Raw genomic sequence first — 18,975 nt, 5'->3', positions numbered from 1 at the left:
TTACGGTGTCCATCAGATTTTGGGACACCTCTTTTAAAACCACAAATGTTGTGCTGCAAGAAAAAGTCTCCATCATCAAATTAAAAAAATAATAATTGAGGTGGATCCTCCAGAGATCAGGAATCTCTCTTTAAAATTGATGGCCCTCTATTATGTAAGAGGTAGTGAGATATTTCAGCATGGACTGAAGTGGTGAGCCAGTGAACAGTATCCTCCCTAAAGCTGCACTGCCAGCATAGATAAAACTGCTTCAATGTGGCGTGGTCAAATGCTGATGTCGACCTACAGAGATTCTTTTTTTTTTTCAGTGATATCCATGTTTGCTTTGTGTGTAGGTCCAATTCATCATAACTGACAGGGTCCCAGACTTCCCTACCCTGTACAAAGTTTACAGTCACCTGCAGGTGATAGCACACATTGCTGACAATACACAGAAAACACAGCATTCCCACGGGCACTGTGTCTTAAAGAAGTACTTTTTTTTTTTTTCACTGCCTTAGTCAACATTTCCCTGCCTTCCCTTCTGGTAATTTGTTAGGGCTACATAGTGACTTCTTATCTGCAGGCCTCCACATTTTTTTTCTTAATTTTTGAATCAGCTTTTGGCTGCTTCATCACCTAAAGAGATTGCTCTGCACATCAGCAGCCACGTTGATGATGAAAGAACGGGTAGGGTTTGGCCATCTAAGCCAGAAAAAAGTAATTTTGCTTCAACCACAATAGCCAGTGCCATGGCTACCGATATCAAAGGGAATTAGAACACTGTAATGATCATAATCCAGTCACGCAAATTCAACAGCATACATCTTGCACACTCTCATTTAGAGTGTCTCTTCTTAAGACTTTAGCATGTGTGCACTGTGTTCAAATCCCTGCTTATTCTCTACTTGTTCTGCAGTTCTGAAGGATGCATGCAACAGTGCTGTGCAGGTTTAACATTTGGTAAAGTACAGTGGGAGGAGGCTACATGGGTCCTCCTGGCACAAACAAGAGCCAGGATGAAAACTCCCACATAAATGACATCAGCTTTTCAAATATACACTTTAATTACATTTTCAAGAGAGAGTGGAAAATTGCTCTTAAGATGCTTTCAACAACTTTTTGCCGCAAGCATTAGAAATATTTTTTAAATAACTTAACAGAAAGTACAATAAACAAGTTGTTCATTTGAGTTCTCATATGAAGCACTGGAATGTCTCTTTTGTGGATTCTTGGAACAGCTGTGCTTCCTGATAGTGGATTCTCTGATTGTGGCTATTGGTGCATGACAGTTTTTTGTAATTAACTGATTTTCCTGAGTAAACATGCTGACAATGTGAATGAGAAACAAATACCGCCTTAAAAAAATCTACTTCACTTGCGACAAGAGAAACCGCTTCTGTCCGCCGATCCAGGAACTTGAATTCTTTGCATTTCAGGATACTTTCCTTTAACAAACGGTAAGCATTATACATATTGTCCTTACAGAGGCGGTTTCTCTTCTCGCAAGTGAAATAGATTTTTTGAAGGCGTTTGTTTTTTTTGAGGTCGCGGATGACGTCAGCAGAAGGTGATTGGTCACTTGCAATGTTGAACCTGGAACAACATTATTTATAATGACGAGGGAACAACACAAACACGAGGATATCAGATCGTCCGTTCCGGGCATGTCTCACCGGGGGGAGGCCCTGGGGCAGACCTGGGACATGCTGGAAAGATTGTATCTCTCGACTGGCCTGGGAACACCTCGGTATTCCCCCGGATAAGCTGGAGGACATGGCTGGGGAGAGGGAGGTCTGGGCTTCTCTGCTTAGGCTGCTTCCCCTGCAACCCAGCCCCAGATAAACGGAAAAAGATGGATGAATGGACAATATATATTTAGATTATTCTTTACATGTTTTTTATGAAATAGTGAATGGCCAAATTCATTTTTAGAGATTTTTGTACAACGTGTAACAAGAAAGAAGAAATTCGACACATAAGTCAAAGAACCAAAAGAAGAAAGAAAGAAAAATAATCTTGTCACATTTTAAAGCCTTTATTGTGAAAGCAACACATTTTGTGTGGTGTACCAACTTTTATGCAGTGTCATGTGAGACTCTTTTGGCATACAGATCAAAAATATATCTTCACACATCATCAAACTGCTTGAACAAAACCACACTGCCTGGTTCTGCCAAAGAATAAATCATTTTATTTTAGCCAGTTTATCGGTAAGTTTGGGAAAAAATTTGAATTTCAAATAGTCAAATTTCCGTCCTTCTTTCAGTTTGAAACATTCCCTTGTTGCTCTAAAGAGTAAAACATCATGCACAGATCAAGACCAGAGTTTTATATAACACTAGAATGCTTTGTTTGTATTTATTTGAGCTAAAAGTTGAAAATTCTTTTTTTCATGCAGATATAATATAAAACGTACGTGATCAAACCGGCTCAGATTTTAATGATAAGTGCGGAGTGAATATTCATGAGCCCTTCCTGCTTTTCAAGCTCTGTTTGTTTTCTTTTTAAAGAAGCAGCAGAGCTCATGTTGCTGTGTCTCTGCCAGGAGACCAGACAGGCAAGACAGATATATTCACGCAGGCTTGCTCTCCCCACGCTGCCCAGGCAGGATGAGTTTGCCCTTGTAAAGAAATGCATACACATGGATGTCTCTGATACCCCTGTCCGCTGGAGTAAGGCATCAGGCCCTGTTAACGCTGCTACTATACATGCTTCACTAGACTTATTTTGTAGCTATCACTCCTCTGTGGCATTCTTTAAAAAGAAAAATTGCAGTATCCAAGGATGTTTTCCTTCACCTCCTACTTCCTCCTCCTACCTTGTGTCATTCCCCTTGACTTCTAAAGCATTACATCCTTAAGCAGAGTCATTTTCAGATGAACTAATCTGCCCTCCCAAATCCCGTCTTTCTCCTGTCATGGCTGTGCTATCAGATCCTGGGGGATTGATGGGCTGCCGGTAAGAAGACTCCTGCTTCAACCTCAGTAAACCGAGCACTAGTTATCAATTCAGTCCAGTATCAGGGATCGGAAGAGTGCACCTCATTTGACGGCCTTCACCTATTTTTAATGGGTCCTCTAACCTAAGCCAGTAATTTGAAACAAGAGGGAGAACTAAAGGGTAGAAGAGTTGTTCTGAAAGTTTTTCTTTTTTGTTTGAACAACATCTTTTTTTTTTTTCAAATAAGCTCCAGCAAATACTGATGTAAAATTTAGTATTTTGGTCTAGACAGCCCTAAAATGTGATGTCCACATATGTGGAGGCCAGGTCCTAGGAGGTTAATGCAATATCTCTCAGGCTTTTCCTGTAAAAGCATATTTTAAAAGCAAACTGCCTTATTAGAAACACAGGAACTTAACAGGGCAGTTTTTCAACATGATATTTATCATCTGTACAAGCACAGGCTTTATAAATGGCAGATCAAAAATATATAAGGAAAGTTTATATTGCAGTTTTAAATAGGTCAGTAGCAGTGGTTCAGGCATGAACAGGGTGTCTCTTAGTACCGTGGCAGAGAAGATATGTTGCAGGGGCATCCGATGTTCCAAATATATCTTCTGTTCCCGACACTCTGTGTCCCAATAGGCCTCACAATAACTTGGGATCTCTGATCACTGATGGAACAATAACATTCTTACCATTCTCAGGTGAAACATAATTTCTCCTGTAACAGAGTTGGATGTCAAAGTTTTGTATATATATAGTATTTGTTGATAAGGGAACAGTCGGTTCTCATAGTCAACTTGTTGGAGACCAGAGCAACTTGGACAAGGTTTTCAGTGATTATTACCAAGTGGTTTGCCTGGATTGGCAAAGCAAGAGTCTCCTTCATCCAGATCAAGAACATTTGGGCATCCAGAAAGATGACCCTGACTACCAAGATCCAACTGTTCAACTCCAAAATGAAGTACTGCTGTACAGGGCTGAAAGCTGGAAGACAAATAAAACCTCAAAATGCAAAATCCAGAAATTCCTCAACAGCTGTCTCAGAACAACACGTTCTCACTCCCAAAGCGTAACATTTTACGCTAGGTGACAAATCGTCAACATATTACGTTTTCGGCTACCCACCACGTTCCTAAATGACGACCTCGGAAAAAAGAGGAAATATGAGAACCGTCTGGACTCCATCTACACATGTTCGCTCTTTTTCTTCAAATCGCTTAGAAACACGCTATTTAACATCATTATAGTCCTGGTTAAGATCAGGAATAAGGTTATGGTCAGGGCTAGGGATAAGGTTAGGTTTAGGGCTGGAATACAGGGCTGGAACGTCTATTACAGCAGGAACGTCATTGCACTGGATTCCAACCATAACCCGCTGCGTACCATAAGAACGCCGAAGGTCTCCTTTTGCGTTCCTCAGGAACGCCGCGGGATGTGACAAAACGTCGACATGTTATACCTCGGGAGTGAGAACGGGCTGCTCAGAAAGTTTCTTCACATTCGAAGGCCAGATACAATCAGTAACATCAAACTAGGGGAAAGAACCTGTCAACTCCCAGTAGGGGAAGAAATGAGGAAGAGAAGATGGTGCTAGGTAGGGTACACTTTGCGCAAACCAACATCACCAGGCAGGTTCTCAGGTGGAACCCCAAGGCAAAAAAGCAAAAGCGGGGCTACCCAAGAAACACCTGGCGACAAGACTTCGTGGCAAAATCAAAAATGATGGGCTTACACCTGGAACCATCTAGAAAGAATGGCCCAGGACAGAAAACTCTACCTTTGGCGGCCCATACCCTGGGAGGGGTGACAGGCAGTAGTAGTAGTTGCCTGAAGCGGAGAAATCTCTATGGTTTCATCCTTACCCCTTTCGTATTGCCATTTCATTGTGAAAATGTCTTTTTCTTGTTTCTGCAGTGTTATCAACGGTTTGTAGCCTTGAAATATTTGCAATTAATAGGACATTTACTAAGCCTCTGTGTTATTTTGCACTCAAATTACCATCTTGCTGCAACTACTTGAACATTTATGTAGACGTTTCTGAATTTCTGTTTCAAATGTACGAATTTCTGACTGGACTCTGAATATAAGTTGTTAATGTAAATTTCTCTGTAAGCAGACAACTGCAGATTTGTGATTTTCAGGGATTTATCATAGTTAATCGCTGTGCTGTCATAGATTGCATGTAATTGTCAATTTGTTCAATGATAAGCTGATAGCAAGTTGACTCCATTGTATTCTCATTTTATTGCGATCTTGACACACCTATGTATTGAGGCCTGACGACAGCAATTGATTGCAAGTCTTTGTAGACAACAAGATCACAAGTTTGTTGCAAAAGATTGCAATAATTTGTTCGTGTAATGGTCTCCAACCACTGTGTGACTGTCTGGGACAAAGCCTGGGACAATGGGATTTAGCCTTCTTTTTATTCTGATCCACACATTTGGGTGATGTTTTTAAACTCAACCAAATACATGTATTTTGTCTTGTTGTTTACTGTTGAATTTATATGCATGTATTTATTTGACAAGAATATATTTGATGTATATGCCTATTTACATTTTAGATTTGAGTCATTTCCTCTTTTTTCTCTTGCAGAGTCGGAAACATGCCAACAAAGTGCGACTGTATTACATGCTACATCCTGTGGATGGAGGTTGCCCTGCCAAGAAGCTCAGATCAGACAATGTGAGTCCTGTGTGAATTCTCTTCATCCTGCTGTGTGTTTGCCCACAGCCTTGGTAATCACCGAGAAACACACACACACACACCTCAGCCCCAGTCCACCCCTGCTGGTCTCATATGGAAACCTTTAATGGATTTTTCACAACAACAGCCGTGAGACTCGCTGGCCCCTTGTGCTTCAGAATAGGTGACTGATAAACAGCGTTGCCACATTTTTAGACCAATGAACAATGCGATTGTGATGGCACTGCTGGCGATGCCAGAGGACGTCAACCTTGCATCAAACACAAAGGCGCATTGTTTGGTGTCCGGCCCTCACAGCCATTACTGTCATGTAAATTTGAAGCATGCGATGTGTCTGACAGACACAATTATGTGTGACTTTTGTTCCTCTTTTTCTGCACTGAGGAAGGGTGAAAACACGCTTCTAACATCCTCTTTGCAGCTCTGCCAGCACACAGATAAGCATCACAGTGTGGAAATTTCATGGTGGGTGCTGATATTTGATGTAAGCGTCATGGTGAAAGGTGCATTTCCAATCCAAGTCAAGTTTACAGTTGGAGTGTGGTGGTGAAAGACTTGAATGTAGAAGTGGACAGACTTTGATGAAGAGACAGGGAGAGGTCTGTGCTTTGATTACTGAGGGTTTGCCAGCTATCAGTAAAGAAATCTGGGTTTCTGAACCAGATAAGGACATGTCAAGGGATGCTATTGCATTCGCTTGCTGCCTCAGCTTGTCATCTAATCCTGCTGCTCTTGTTCTTTCTCCTCTTGTATCCATCTACACGGGTTGGGAAGATGTCACACGCCTCCATTCTCTGTGTTCTCTAGTTTTGGATAAGTTCCTTTCCTCTACCTTCCAAGCATTCCTTTCCTGTTTCCTTTGTTTTCTCTTATTTTACTTTCCTATGTTTTTTTTATTCATTCCTCTTCTACTTGAATTTCTTGACCCTATCTCCTTTTTGGTCCTAGTCTATGTTTTTCTACTTTTTTGTTTCTCTTCCACTGATTTCTTTCCTTTGTGTTTCTCACTTACTTATTACTATTTTTGGTTTTGATGCATTTCTTATTTCATACTCCTTCCTTGCTTCCTTTTTAACCTTCTTTCTTTCCCTTCCTGTGTTGCTATTTTTACATTAGATATTTTCTCTTCTTGCTTTATAAGTTTTTTTCTCCTCTGTTCTTTTCATTCTTTACCCAAAACTTTTATTCCCCTCTTTTTTTGCCTTTACTTTTCCTGTCATCTGTTTTCTTTTATTTAATTCTCAGATCATTTTCTTTCCTCTCTTCATTTCCTCTGCACTCGTTTTGGGCTTCATTTTCTGGTCCACTTTTCATTTTCCCTCTCTCTTTCTCTTTTCTCTTTTCTCATTATCTCTGTTTCTTGTTTCTTATTTATCTTTGTTTAATATGTATTTTCCTCTTTGATCTTTTGCTTTATCATTTGTTCCTTCTTTCCCTCCAACAAATGTCACTATATTCAGAGTTTTGTTTATAATAGATTTTCTTCTCTTTCCTGTTTCCTTTCCTTTCCATACTTGCAGACACCATTACCTCTTATACCTTTAGTGTAGTTTTCTCCCCCCCTCCCTTCCATCACAGTATAACTTTTTATGTGATTTTTATGTGATGATGTGATAAGAACATTGTACACTCTGACAAGCAGAAATGTGTGTTACCCATTAGCATAGTTCAGTCATAACTACTATAGACAAAAGGAAACTCTTACTTTCATATGCGGTATGATTGTTTTAGGTTCTCTTCATTTTTAAATGGACGTATTGAAAACGGTAGATAAAAGCGTCATCAGAACAGAACAGACTACCAATAACAACAGACATGACTCTGCTTAAAGTTATCAACTGAGCCATCAGCTGATATGGGCTGGAAGTCAGACTAATGGGATAATGGGCAACCACGCTAAATATAAAGAGTATGAATCAGGTGGAACCTGATAGTCACCCTGTTTGCTGCCTGAGTCAACTGGCTTCTTGTCCAGTTCCAACTCTGACAGTTTTCTCTTTTCTTGGGAACCTGACTGGCTTTCAAGATGACACCCAACAAGAAAGCAAGGCTTTCCATGTTGTGGAGAAGTATTGTAGTCCAACTTTGACTTTTTTTTTTATCCTGCTTGACTTCCTTGTACCATTGTGTTCCTCAGCTGCCTGTGTCATTGTTCTCATCACTGCCCAGTTCCTCAGCCTCAAAGTGGCCCAGAGTCAGGCAACACCATGCCTAAACTGGAGTCAGCTGATGTCCTCTCTTAGAGCTCAAACCAATATCAGAGTCATTTCTTGAAGTAAACCCCCTGGATCCAGAGAAGCATTTATGGACCTGCAGTCCAAATATCAAAGCTGTTAGAATTTTGTGTGTAGCTGTCAGAGTTTGTGTCTGTATTGCAATGGCTTTGTCACCACCCACAGCCAGAAGATGGCTTCTACATGGACCTTGTTGTATTACTACAACATCCTTCCATTCTGTAGCATTAACATGGAGGGGGAGTTCAAATCAGAGGAGCTTGACAAGTTTTTCTGCTGAGCTGACATTGCAGGCTGCTTCATATGAGGGAAGTTTGTGGTATGTAGTGATGTGTCGGTCGCAAACGAAACAGCTCTTAGAGCCGACTCTTTGAAGTGAACGACGCCAGCCGTGGGTGTTTTTTTTTTTTTCTTTCTCTCAGCTTCTCTCTCGCATTTTTTTCCGCTTCACTCGCACGCGAGCCTTGTGCTTGCTCTGGGAAGAGGGGGGAGGGGCGGTAGTTACACTCGCAGTAGCACAGGAACAGAGCGAGAGGGAAATAGAGAGAAAGAGAGCCAGGAACAACAATGTCACATTAGAAAGGTATAGTAATCATCCACAACTATTTTCAGTTGCGGATGATAAAGGATTCAGAAAGTTAATTCATGCAGGCCCATATGACAGAGAATCTTCCTTTTATTTTCATATTTTAATTTATATTTAATTGTGTTGTGGTTTGCAGTGTTTTGTGTTGTTTCACTTTAAATTTGTTTAAAAGGAAAAAGCTGAAAATTTAAATAGTTAAAAGGTGAAATGTAAACAGGTGTTTTTTTTATTATATGATTTATTTATTACATTTTATGTGGAGTGAATAAATAAAAGTATATTTACGGTGGCCCCTAGAGACAAAGCACATACAAACTCCAAAACACGTACAAAACACAACAGAAGTGCTCCAGGATGCTAGGCGCAGTGTTGAGCTTTTGTTACCTAGTGGCTACATAGGCCAGGAAGTACCAACAACCAGATTTGGTATGTGGTAGTAACAGGTAAATTAACATTTTTTTTTAATTATTTGAATATATATGAGTGCTTGTGTATAAATACACAAACAATACACATATGCTTTCAATTGTGTAATTTAAGTGATGTAGGTAGCTCTGTTTTGGAAGTTCAGTTAACGCTAGAAATGTGCTTTGGAGTTTGTACGTGATTTGTCTCTAGGGGCCACCGCATATATTTATATATATAAATAAAACCACATTTTTTTTAAAGTAATTCCTTTTGTGCATAATTTTATATTGTTGTTAATAATAAATTAATTAAAGCAACAAAACAACCTGAAGAGCCGGTTGGGAGCCAAGCCGAAAGAGCCAGTTCTCTAAAAAGAGCCGGAATTCCCATCACTAGTGGTATGTGTGATCACACATGTGATGCAACTTATAGTAGGTGAGGTCTGGTGCTGGTGTGGTATGGAAGAGTAAGAGTCAGGATGAAGACAAGTAAAGGAGAGATGAGGCTTTGTTCAGTCTTCATATACACAGATATGTCCATATATGTAGCTTGCTATCGCCAGTGTGTGAATGGGTGAATGACTGAATGTAGTGTAAAGCGCTTTGGGGTCCTTAAGGACTAGAAAAGCGCTATACAAATGCAGGCAGGCCATATAAAATGAACGATAAGAAAATGAAATATCGCGATAGAATATGGGTAAAATGCGCATGCGCAGTGCCTTTGTTTTCATACGCACATGGCAGAAAAAGCATGGCGGCAATGAGAAGGGCGAAAGCGGATCGTTGAATGAAACGGATGAAAATGCTGCAACTTCAGTGGTGTGGAACTGGTTTAGCTTTCGTCCGTCAGATACACAACAAAGCACTGTTTTTGGTAGAGCATGCTAGCGGGCCGTCGTTATTACCGTGTTTTTTGGAAAATACAGCACACTGAATTCTGGTTGTGTTTACTGACTTCGAAACGATTTTATGTCGTACACGGCATTCGAAAATCTGTCAAATATTTTAGTACGACTTTGCTAAGCTACGAAGCCGCACCGCTTGATGGATTGTCGGAGCATTACGGGTATTGTAGGCACGAGTCTTGTGGAGTGATACGTACTGTGCTTCAACATAATATTACCGTATTGCGTGTGTATAACCTCTTTTTAAGTTTTGTGGATATTGTACATGGTTATGCTGAGGATATATTGGCCAATTTCCACTGGAAATGCCTTTTGGTTAAACTGTCAGCAAGGAATTTGCATTTGCACCGTAAAATTTTTATATAACTTTAATGCACATAAAAAAACAGCTGCTTGTTTAAGGGAAAAATACATTGATGGGTTTTTTTTGCACTAATAAAGTTGTAGAGTTGTAAAGTATTTTGTTTAGTGTCAATTATATCATTATATCGTTATCGCAAAATTTCAAATGTATATCGTGATAAGTATTTTTGGTCATATCGCCCTGAAGACATTCTTTTGATTGAGAAGAGAAAAAAAAAATTATATATATATATATATTTGTAAACTGGGTGAACAGAGTTGAATTTTTAGGGGCTTCATTGATGCCTGCAGAGGAACAGAAAAGTTTCTGCCTACCTTTGATTAAATTCAAAGTTCTGAAGATGCTTCACTGTGCTTGTGTGTGTTGCTCGGTTCCAAATAGAAAAGTAACATTTCACATTTATTTTTTGTTACTACAGTTGTACAGTAAAAACAAAAATGATTAGGCATCAATCAAATTTGAATTCATAGTACAGTAGGTTACATTGGCACCCACTGCTGACAGTGATTTTATTGCTTGTAACGAGATGCCATCCACAGGGAAAGCACCATCAAACCTGTCTATAGAGACAGGCTCCCTCCCCATCGGCATTTTACGGATCAACTAATAGGCACATGGACCTCTGTAGAGGGGACAGAAGGATCTCTAGTTCATGTGGTTTGATGCAGAATCCTTTCATTAGTCTAGAATGAGAGCCAAGGGACCCATTTGGACCTGACAGAACAACTCCTCTGAGCCTTCCTGCGATTCAAATTAAATCAACCTCCGGGTTAATGTCTGCTCCAGGAGGGAGAGCTCCTGTTTTACTGTTAGAGAGCGATGGGGATGATGGGGAGTGAAGGGTTCACTCATTTCTGCAGCAAATTCTCAGCCTTGCTTTGATAGTTTACTTTCTGCACCCTCTTGTCTCATCACTAATACTGTATGTTTGGACCAATGTTTGCACCACATTCATTAAATTTTGAAATCACATGAGAGAAGAGGGCTTTGTAGTCAAATGACTTTCTAAAATAGATCTGAAATATTCTTTGTTAAACTTGTTTCTACAGAAATAATTTCAGTCACAAAGGGTTTTGCTTCCCTTTTGGAGCATATTGGTCTTTTGATCATCGTGTTCTCAATATGTATGTATGTATGTATGCAATATGTATTTGGTTCTGGGTATCCCTTGATGTAAAAGTAGAGACTACTGACTGATACTTTAAATACCTGTATTCTTTACCAGTCATCTGAGCAAACCAAATTTGAAAATTACACTGTTATTATTACAGTGATTAGAAAGATAGTGTATAACTATAACATATTTTATTTTAGTGTATCCTCAAAAGGTTCAAGACACAAGCCTGTCTATAGGCATGTGCCATCTATCTTTACAGTTCCTTGAAATTTATTCAATATCTTCAGTGGCAGTATTTCGGATGTCTGAAGCCTAAGATTAAAACGATTTTTTCTTTTAGTATGTGTGCATGGCAGTTGCATGATTTTAAAGACTTGTGGTGCAGATAAATTAGGGCAGAATCTGAGGTTTAATAAAACAAGTCAACCAAACAACCAAAATAGATGGTCTGATCCATAAAATGTACTCCTCTTTTTGTACATACAAAATACAAAATAAATAATTCACTAGATTTAATTCCTGACACTTGACATACATTTTGGGGTACACACTGGGCTGGACAGGGAGAAGGAAAGATTAAGCTCTACAGTCACCTGTTTATTCATTTAAAATTTAAACTTTTTTAAAAATGGAGCCACTGGACAATTTGAACACTCTACCTGTCATCTTAGGTTAGAACTACAGGCTTTAATTTACAGTTTTGCATGTGCGTTACTTTATTCTGTTGTTGTTTTTATTCTCTTAAAGCAAGGCACATTTGCTAACTTTCAGTGGTGTTGATCTCCCAAAGGGTGATTCACTCCTGGACCTTTCAGCTAGCATTAGAACTTTCATTGGTCCATTAAAAGCTATCTGAAAATGTCTCATAAGAGTAGTCTCTTCACGGTTTGCTGTAGTTACACAGCATCGCCAAAATTATTTTACATTTTTCAAGCAAATCTACACCAACTTTTTTGTGTATTTTTTTTAAGCTGGTTGAAAAAATCTATGACCAAACCAGGACTAGCTTCACACATTGCTTCATCTTTGCTTTTTTAAATGTCACAGTAAATCTGTGTTTGGTCTGTAGTCTGACCTTAGGCCCTTGGTAAAAGGGCACATTGCCTTGATGGGAAAGGCTCCACTTAAACTACACAGATGTGATGCGACCAGGCTGTGCTTATAAGGTGGCACTATCTAAAAATACACTCGCCAGCACAGCCTCCAGAGACTGTGGGAGTGCGTACGGCCTGGCGTGACCCGATGTCTGGACCCGGTTGAGCTGATGGCATCTGACAACTGTACACGCTCCTGGTCATGCTAGTCCCGGTGATAACCTGCTCTCATGTAAAGGAGGAGGGGGTGTCAGTCAATGCTTGCTTTGTGGATGGAGATTGTAAAATGGCATGTTTGGGATTGTGGCTTCATTTGTTCTGATTTTTTGTACCAGTCAGATTAGTTTTGCGATCACTGACGTTTTACTCTGTTAAAGCCAGACAGACTCTCATAAATAAGATTAAATTGTTTATTAAAAGAAACGTTGAAAACCTGTGAAACTGCAAAGCAGTTATTGATGCTACAGTTTTATCAGGCAGACGTGAGTTCAGCACCCATAGTTTGACTCTACTGCATTTTCATTTCTGTGTTGGCTGGTTAGTCAGCCTTCTGTTCTGACATTTAAACAGAACAGTATGAAGAAAAATTAGGATTCAGATAGCCCTATGAGATCTGCACATTCAGCTCTGATAATGCTTTGATATCGCAAAAATATTTTCCTTGAGCCAGCAAGGCTTTCAGTCGATAACAGGATTGGAAATGCCTGTGTTGTACAAGTACAGAAGGTTGAGCGGTATAAATTAATATATAAAATGTACATTTGATAGACTATTTTACTGCAAGCTAGACATTTGTTGACTGCTGATTTTCACATTCGCATCATTATTTTACATGACTTTTTAATGGTAATCAAATTCATCTTTTTTATCAATAACTGGAAAAATGCTTAATTTATCGTTTTTTCCACATCATAGCACTGTGTCTATTAATTCTGTTTCAAGAAGAGAACCTCCAGCAGAACAGTGCTTAAGGAGAGGCAGACATCTGGTTGACCTGTGAATATCTGTTCACTTTTAAAAGTGAAGACAGTTTTACAGCTAAGTTTAGAAATAGGTTTTGCTACAGTTAGTATTTACCGCAGTGGTCAAATCCAGTAGTCGAGTACCAGAAAACAGATGTTGTCTTTGCTTTCCTTTCTTAGGTGGTCATGATTCTGCGGGTTAATGAATAGAATAGAATTCAACTTTATTGTCATTGCACATGCACAGGTACAGGGCAACGAAATGCAGTTTGCATCCATCCAGAAGTGCTTTAGTGATATAGATATATTACAATATATATTAGCAATAATATAGATATGTAAGTATATTACAGAAATGGGTCTATTATGTTATAATGTACACGGTATGAGGTATGTTGTGAATATTCTATAACTATAAGTATGTACAGGCTGTAGTGAGTACAAGCTATGAACAGGCTATGAACAGGATATAAATATGAAAAACTATACAGAATATGAAATAAATAACTTTACAGAATCTGAGATATACAGTTATACAGAAATGGGAACTATGCAAGTTGTAAACAGTTGTAGGATTAAAAATTATCGAATGTACAGAATGATTATTTACACAGAGCTATACAGTAGTGCAGTTAAGATAAGTGAGATATAATTCCTAGAGAGGCTATATAAAGTGCTAGTGGTTGTGAGTGGTGGTTCAGTCCATGTTATTATTGTGTGTTTGAGGGTACGGTTGTCCATTGTGGGTGTGTGTATGTTCAGTCCATGTGTTAACGAGGGTCAGATGTCAGGAGGCAGAGTTCAGGAGTCTGACGGCTGTGGGGAAGAAGCTGTTCCGGTACCTGGTGGTCTTAGTCCGGTGGCTCCTGTACCGCCTCCCAGAGGGCAGGAGGGTGAAGAGTCCATGTGATGGGTGACTGGGGTCTTTGATGATTTTCCCAGCCCTTTTCAGACACCGCTTCCTGTAGATGTCTTTTATGGCAGGAAGTGGTGCTCCGGCGATGCGCTGGGCAGTTTTCACGACCCTCTGCAACGCCTTCCGGTCCGAGGCAGAGCAGTTCCCGTACCAGACTGTTATACAGTTGGTCAGGATGCTCTCGATGGTGCAACGATAGAAGTTCACCAGGATGTCTGAGGACAGGTGGTTCTTCCTCAGAGTCCTCAAGAAGAAGAGGGGCTGGTGAGCCTTCTTGACCAGCTTGGAGCAGTGATGAAATGAAATGCTGACCCTGAACTCTCTAGCCATTATGTCAATATTTGAACTTCTATCCATCCATACATCTGTTTTTTAAAACCACTTATCCAGTTAAGACCAGTTTTGAATCACCAATAAACATCACAAGCTTGTCTTTGGAATATGGAAGGAAGTAGCCAGAGAGTTCACAAAAGCACAGAAATACAGAACATACAGTACTGACTTCATACAGAAATGCCCCAGCCAGCTGGTGGATTCAAACCCGCAGCCTCCTTTCTGTGAAGCACCACCACTACTGCATTACTGTGCCAGTCACTCGTCCATCTATTTAAATTTAATTTAAGGAATAAATGTGGTTCCACTGCTAGTAACATGTAAGCATCTTGATGTTGGATGAAACCACTCTCGCAGAAATGCAGCATGAGGTGCCACTATTTCTCAGGATGTTATATAAAAGCTTTGCTCTTGACACCCGATAATAGGACAAATTCACTATGTTCTTCCCATATCAATATGAACATAGTCATCATATAACAACTACACAGGAGAAAACATTTTTCCACAATACCTCAGGGATGGCTACATATTGTTGTGTTGATGTGTTTGCCATGCCTCATGGTGCCACTTCTTAACACCAGGGTAGGTTTCATTTATGCCTATTAAAGGCTGTTAAAATAAAGCCACTAATGTTTATGCTGTACCACTAATGCATAGGCAATACTGTTTTTATCCAGTTCCACATTTTGAAGCAATACACAGTGATCAAGAGAAGAAATAATGCAATAAACAAACCCACTCTCTATATATGTTGTACTGGAAAAAATGTAGCTAATTCTCATTCTCACAGAAGGCTGACGGAAAACAAAACAAACAAAAAAACTTTTAATTCTGCTCTGATGTGAAAAACTGTTTTCTCTATTTTTCTGGTTGTTAGCATTTTTGTGTGCCTACAATGCTAACAGCACTATGATGTCAGCTAAATGCTAATTTTAGCGCGCTAACTTAAATTTTATGACCCTGGCTTGTTGGTTTTTAGCAAGCTTTGTGCTAACTAACTAAAAATAGCTAAACAGCAGTAAGCACAAAATACTGGCCACTCCTCGAAGGTTCACCAGTGTGCAAAGTTTTCATCCAGTGTGGCTAATGGTTCTCACCGTGGTTTACTGGCATCCCAAAGTTCTGGAACCCTTTCTAGGATGATATATGTCAATGATTTTGTTTCTAAACAACCCTTAAGTTTCTGTAGATTATGGCATGATGTGTTGCGTTTTGAGATATTTTAACCTACTTCATGTTGCCAGACAGGGTCTATGAAAATGATTTCTTGATTCATCGGGTCTGGCAGTAATCAGGCCTGGGTGTGAAACTCAGCTTTCAGCTTTCAATATGGTTAATTCATGATTTAACAAGGGGGAGGGATAACGTTTTCATACAGGGCCAGGTTGATTTGTATAGCTTGTTTCCCTTAATATACAAAAGCTTAATTTAAAAACTGCATTTTGTATATAATTGTCTTATCTTTGTCTAATAATAACATTTATTTTTATGATCAGAAACATAAGAGTGGAGAATGTGGAAAAAATAAGAAATCAGGAAAGGGACCAATTCTGCATAAATAATGCACTGTAATAATTAAACTACATTATAATTAAACTAGTATGTACCCATGGATATAAAAATGTGTTTCACAGTCTGGTGGACTGACAGGCACACTTACAACCATTCCGTTCCATAAAATTTCCACCACTTTACTTTGTCAAACACAGCCAATATTCATTATACGCATTCATGTGCGCAGAGTTTTGCAATTGGTTGGACGGTTCTGGTGTAAGCCTGCCAGTTTATTCAACTGCCAGTTTCCATTAAATCAGGCCTCAAGCATTCCCACCATATCCTGGTGGGTAGATGGAGCAATCACACTGGAGATGGCACAGGTGTCCAGCGTTGCCTTGACTGAACAAGAAGTGACTGCAGTCTTATGCTTCATTGCCTTGACCTCTCCTTGGGCAATGTGCAGCAGATTGCACTCTTGCACACATTTCTAATAGTGTATACATACACTACATCAGCTGCATGGCGAGGAAGCACCAGGGACAGAAAAAAAGGCCTCTGGAGGTTTAAGTTCATAGTGGGATCACATGGACAATAGCAGAACTCCATTCTGCTAATTTGTTGCAGCTTAAAAAAAATAAGATGGCATATGTACAGCATGTAGTTTATTAAAATAAGTAGGTATCAATGCAGAAACAGAATTGTAAAAATAATAAAAGTTACATTCTAGTCAAGAGCCAAGAACTTATTTGTGTTAATGAGCAGCTGAAATGTAAAATGTATTAGAACGCACAGCATAACATGAGAAAAGCATAAGAATAATTAAAGTATTTCAGACCGTGCATTAGAAATCTGCTTCACATGCCAATAATACAAGAGCATAATGTTCTTATTTGCATATTTTGATTAGTACATATTCACCTTAGCTAAACAGCAGGTGGAGCACCACTTGCACAGAATATATTATTTATTGTCTGTAATGTTTGCTTCCAAGTATTTGAAATAAATACCAGGTTGCTCCTAAATGTCAGTCACTACTTAATGTAAAGTTATGCTATTATGAATAAGAGGAGCAGATATCATAATTTGAAAACATTCTCTCATAATATAAAAAAAAAAAAAGCTGAAAAGAGAAATGTTAAAAAGAACTATGATCCGAATTAGAGAACATTTCAGGATGCCTCTCAGTGTTGCTGCTAATCTGGCAGCTTGTGCAGAAATCGTCAGTTGTCTCACCAACTCTGTAAATCTGTCAATAATAACTTTGCAAGATGGTGAGTTGGTGGTTCCTGATGGCAGCTAAAGAGGTAACCCATCACAGTGGAAGATAGGAAACGTCATCAAGCATGCTGGACTTCCTGTACAGTTGCATGGCAAGTTATCAGAAGCTCCTTCATTGATCTTCCCCTTCCATGAGCTTCAAATCAAGCTTGTTTATATTTTAAGACTATTTTTTTCTGCTGCAGTTAGTTTTCTCTAAATTGAGTCACTCCAATCCACAATGTTAGTAATAAAGATGATGGTGACCTCATGTTTTGTTTTGCTTCTGATTCTGAGTCACCACTGTGCTTTTATTTTATTACTACTGTGATGTGGAAACACAAAGCTTCATACAGTTATGAAGAAAATCAAGATTCAGTTGCAGATGCCAGATTCACGTCTTGGTTTACAGTGGAAGCTGTGCAGCTGTCATTTGTGCCTTTTCTTATGTTTTTGTAGATGAATAACATTTGGACACAAAGTATTTTTTCTCTAATTTTATGGAACAATGATTCAGTACTTTTAACCTCTTCTGTCTGGAAACAGTATTCTAAATCATACCTGTACTTGGAAACACTTCAGAAAGAGCAGTTAGATATCACTTTACTGCTTAGCACAAAAGGATAAATGCACACAGGCTATGGAACACAAAGCTGAGTAAACAAAAGGGCACCTCAGTGTTAGGAATCTATCAAGCCTGAAAAGTGATATGTCAATCTTCTGCTGTTTGAAGAATGAAATGAGGAGAGGATGATGCCTTTTCACCTGCCTAAATGTATTTGCAGCTCCCCTCAGTGTGGAACCGAGACTAGACTCCTCCATTTCTCTCCCTAAACTGCTTCCACATTTTAAACATCCTCAGTGCTTCTTTGGAAAAGGGATGAGTGTGAATTTCTGCTCTGTAAGGGGGGTGGTCCATTATGCCCAGTGACGGGGAGGGATTTAGCAAAAACCCCTCACCGTGCAGAAAGCAGAGCCCAGCAGAATGAAGGCTAGAACCAAGAGGTGAGAGCAGTGAACTATCTGAACCTCCAAAAAGACGGAAAACAATGGTTGTAAAAAAAAAAACAAAAGGGGGGGGGAGAAAGCGTTTCTGTTCCACAGGAAGGTGTAAGAGAGCTGACAGTGTTGACTAGAACCGCATAACATCTCTGCACCAGACCCCTGTGCAAAGCTCTTTTCTAAGAAAGCAGGAAGGGAAGAATACCTGAAAAGTAGGTTTCAAACTGGAGACGGTTCAACCCTTTTTAAATTAGCTCAGATAATTGGCCACACAAGTTGTGGAACAGTAAAGTCTCCTGAAAGTACTGTTCCAAATTCCAACACTTATTGGCCGCTCTTGGCAAGCTGCACAATTGTGCGTACAGCAAAAGGAAAACTTTTTTAAGTGTTTTGACTTTACTGGACTTTGAGCACAACAAGCTGCTTCGGTGGCCTGTGAGGAGTTCTGCTGAAGGATTCCAAAGAACGTTAAAGAGAACAGAGATAGCAGAAACAGATTTACACAGTTTTCACACATGCGGTGCAGCCTGAACTTTTCTAAGACTTTCTGGAAAGAGGTATGTGTGAGAACGCACAAAGTCTGTGTGATGGTGGATACAGCAGCGTGCAGATCAGGCTTATTACAATTAAGACCTGCTTAATCTGTTTAGAATTTGTCTGG

General features: G+C 39.5%; 1 protein-coding gene across 1 annotated transcript in view; it reads left to right on the top strand.

Moving 5' to 3' along the window:
• Positions 1 to 18,975, top strand: part of LOC146696499 (zinc finger matrin-type protein 4-like) — a 157,210-nt gene that overhangs the window by 48,578 nt on the left and 89,657 nt on the right. Inside the window, exon 3 of the mRNA XM_085474619.1 lies at positions 5,527 to 5,616. Coding sequence (XP_085330745.1) covers positions 5,527 to 5,616 — 90 coding nt within the window. The remainder of the gene's footprint in view (positions 1 to 5,526; positions 5,617 to 18,975) is intronic.

The sequence above is a fragment of the Copadichromis virginalis genome, linkage group LG12 (genome assembly GCF_057382275.1).
Source record: "Copadichromis virginalis isolate Kocher_CV1m ecotype Utaka linkage group LG12, C_Virginalis_male_GT1.1, whole genome shotgun sequence".
NCBI classification, from domain to species: domain Eukaryota; kingdom Metazoa; phylum Chordata; class Actinopteri; order Cichliformes; family Cichlidae; genus Copadichromis; species Copadichromis virginalis.
The sequence above is the reverse complement of the archived record's forward strand: the minus strand, read 5'-3'. Positions and strand labels throughout refer to the sequence as shown.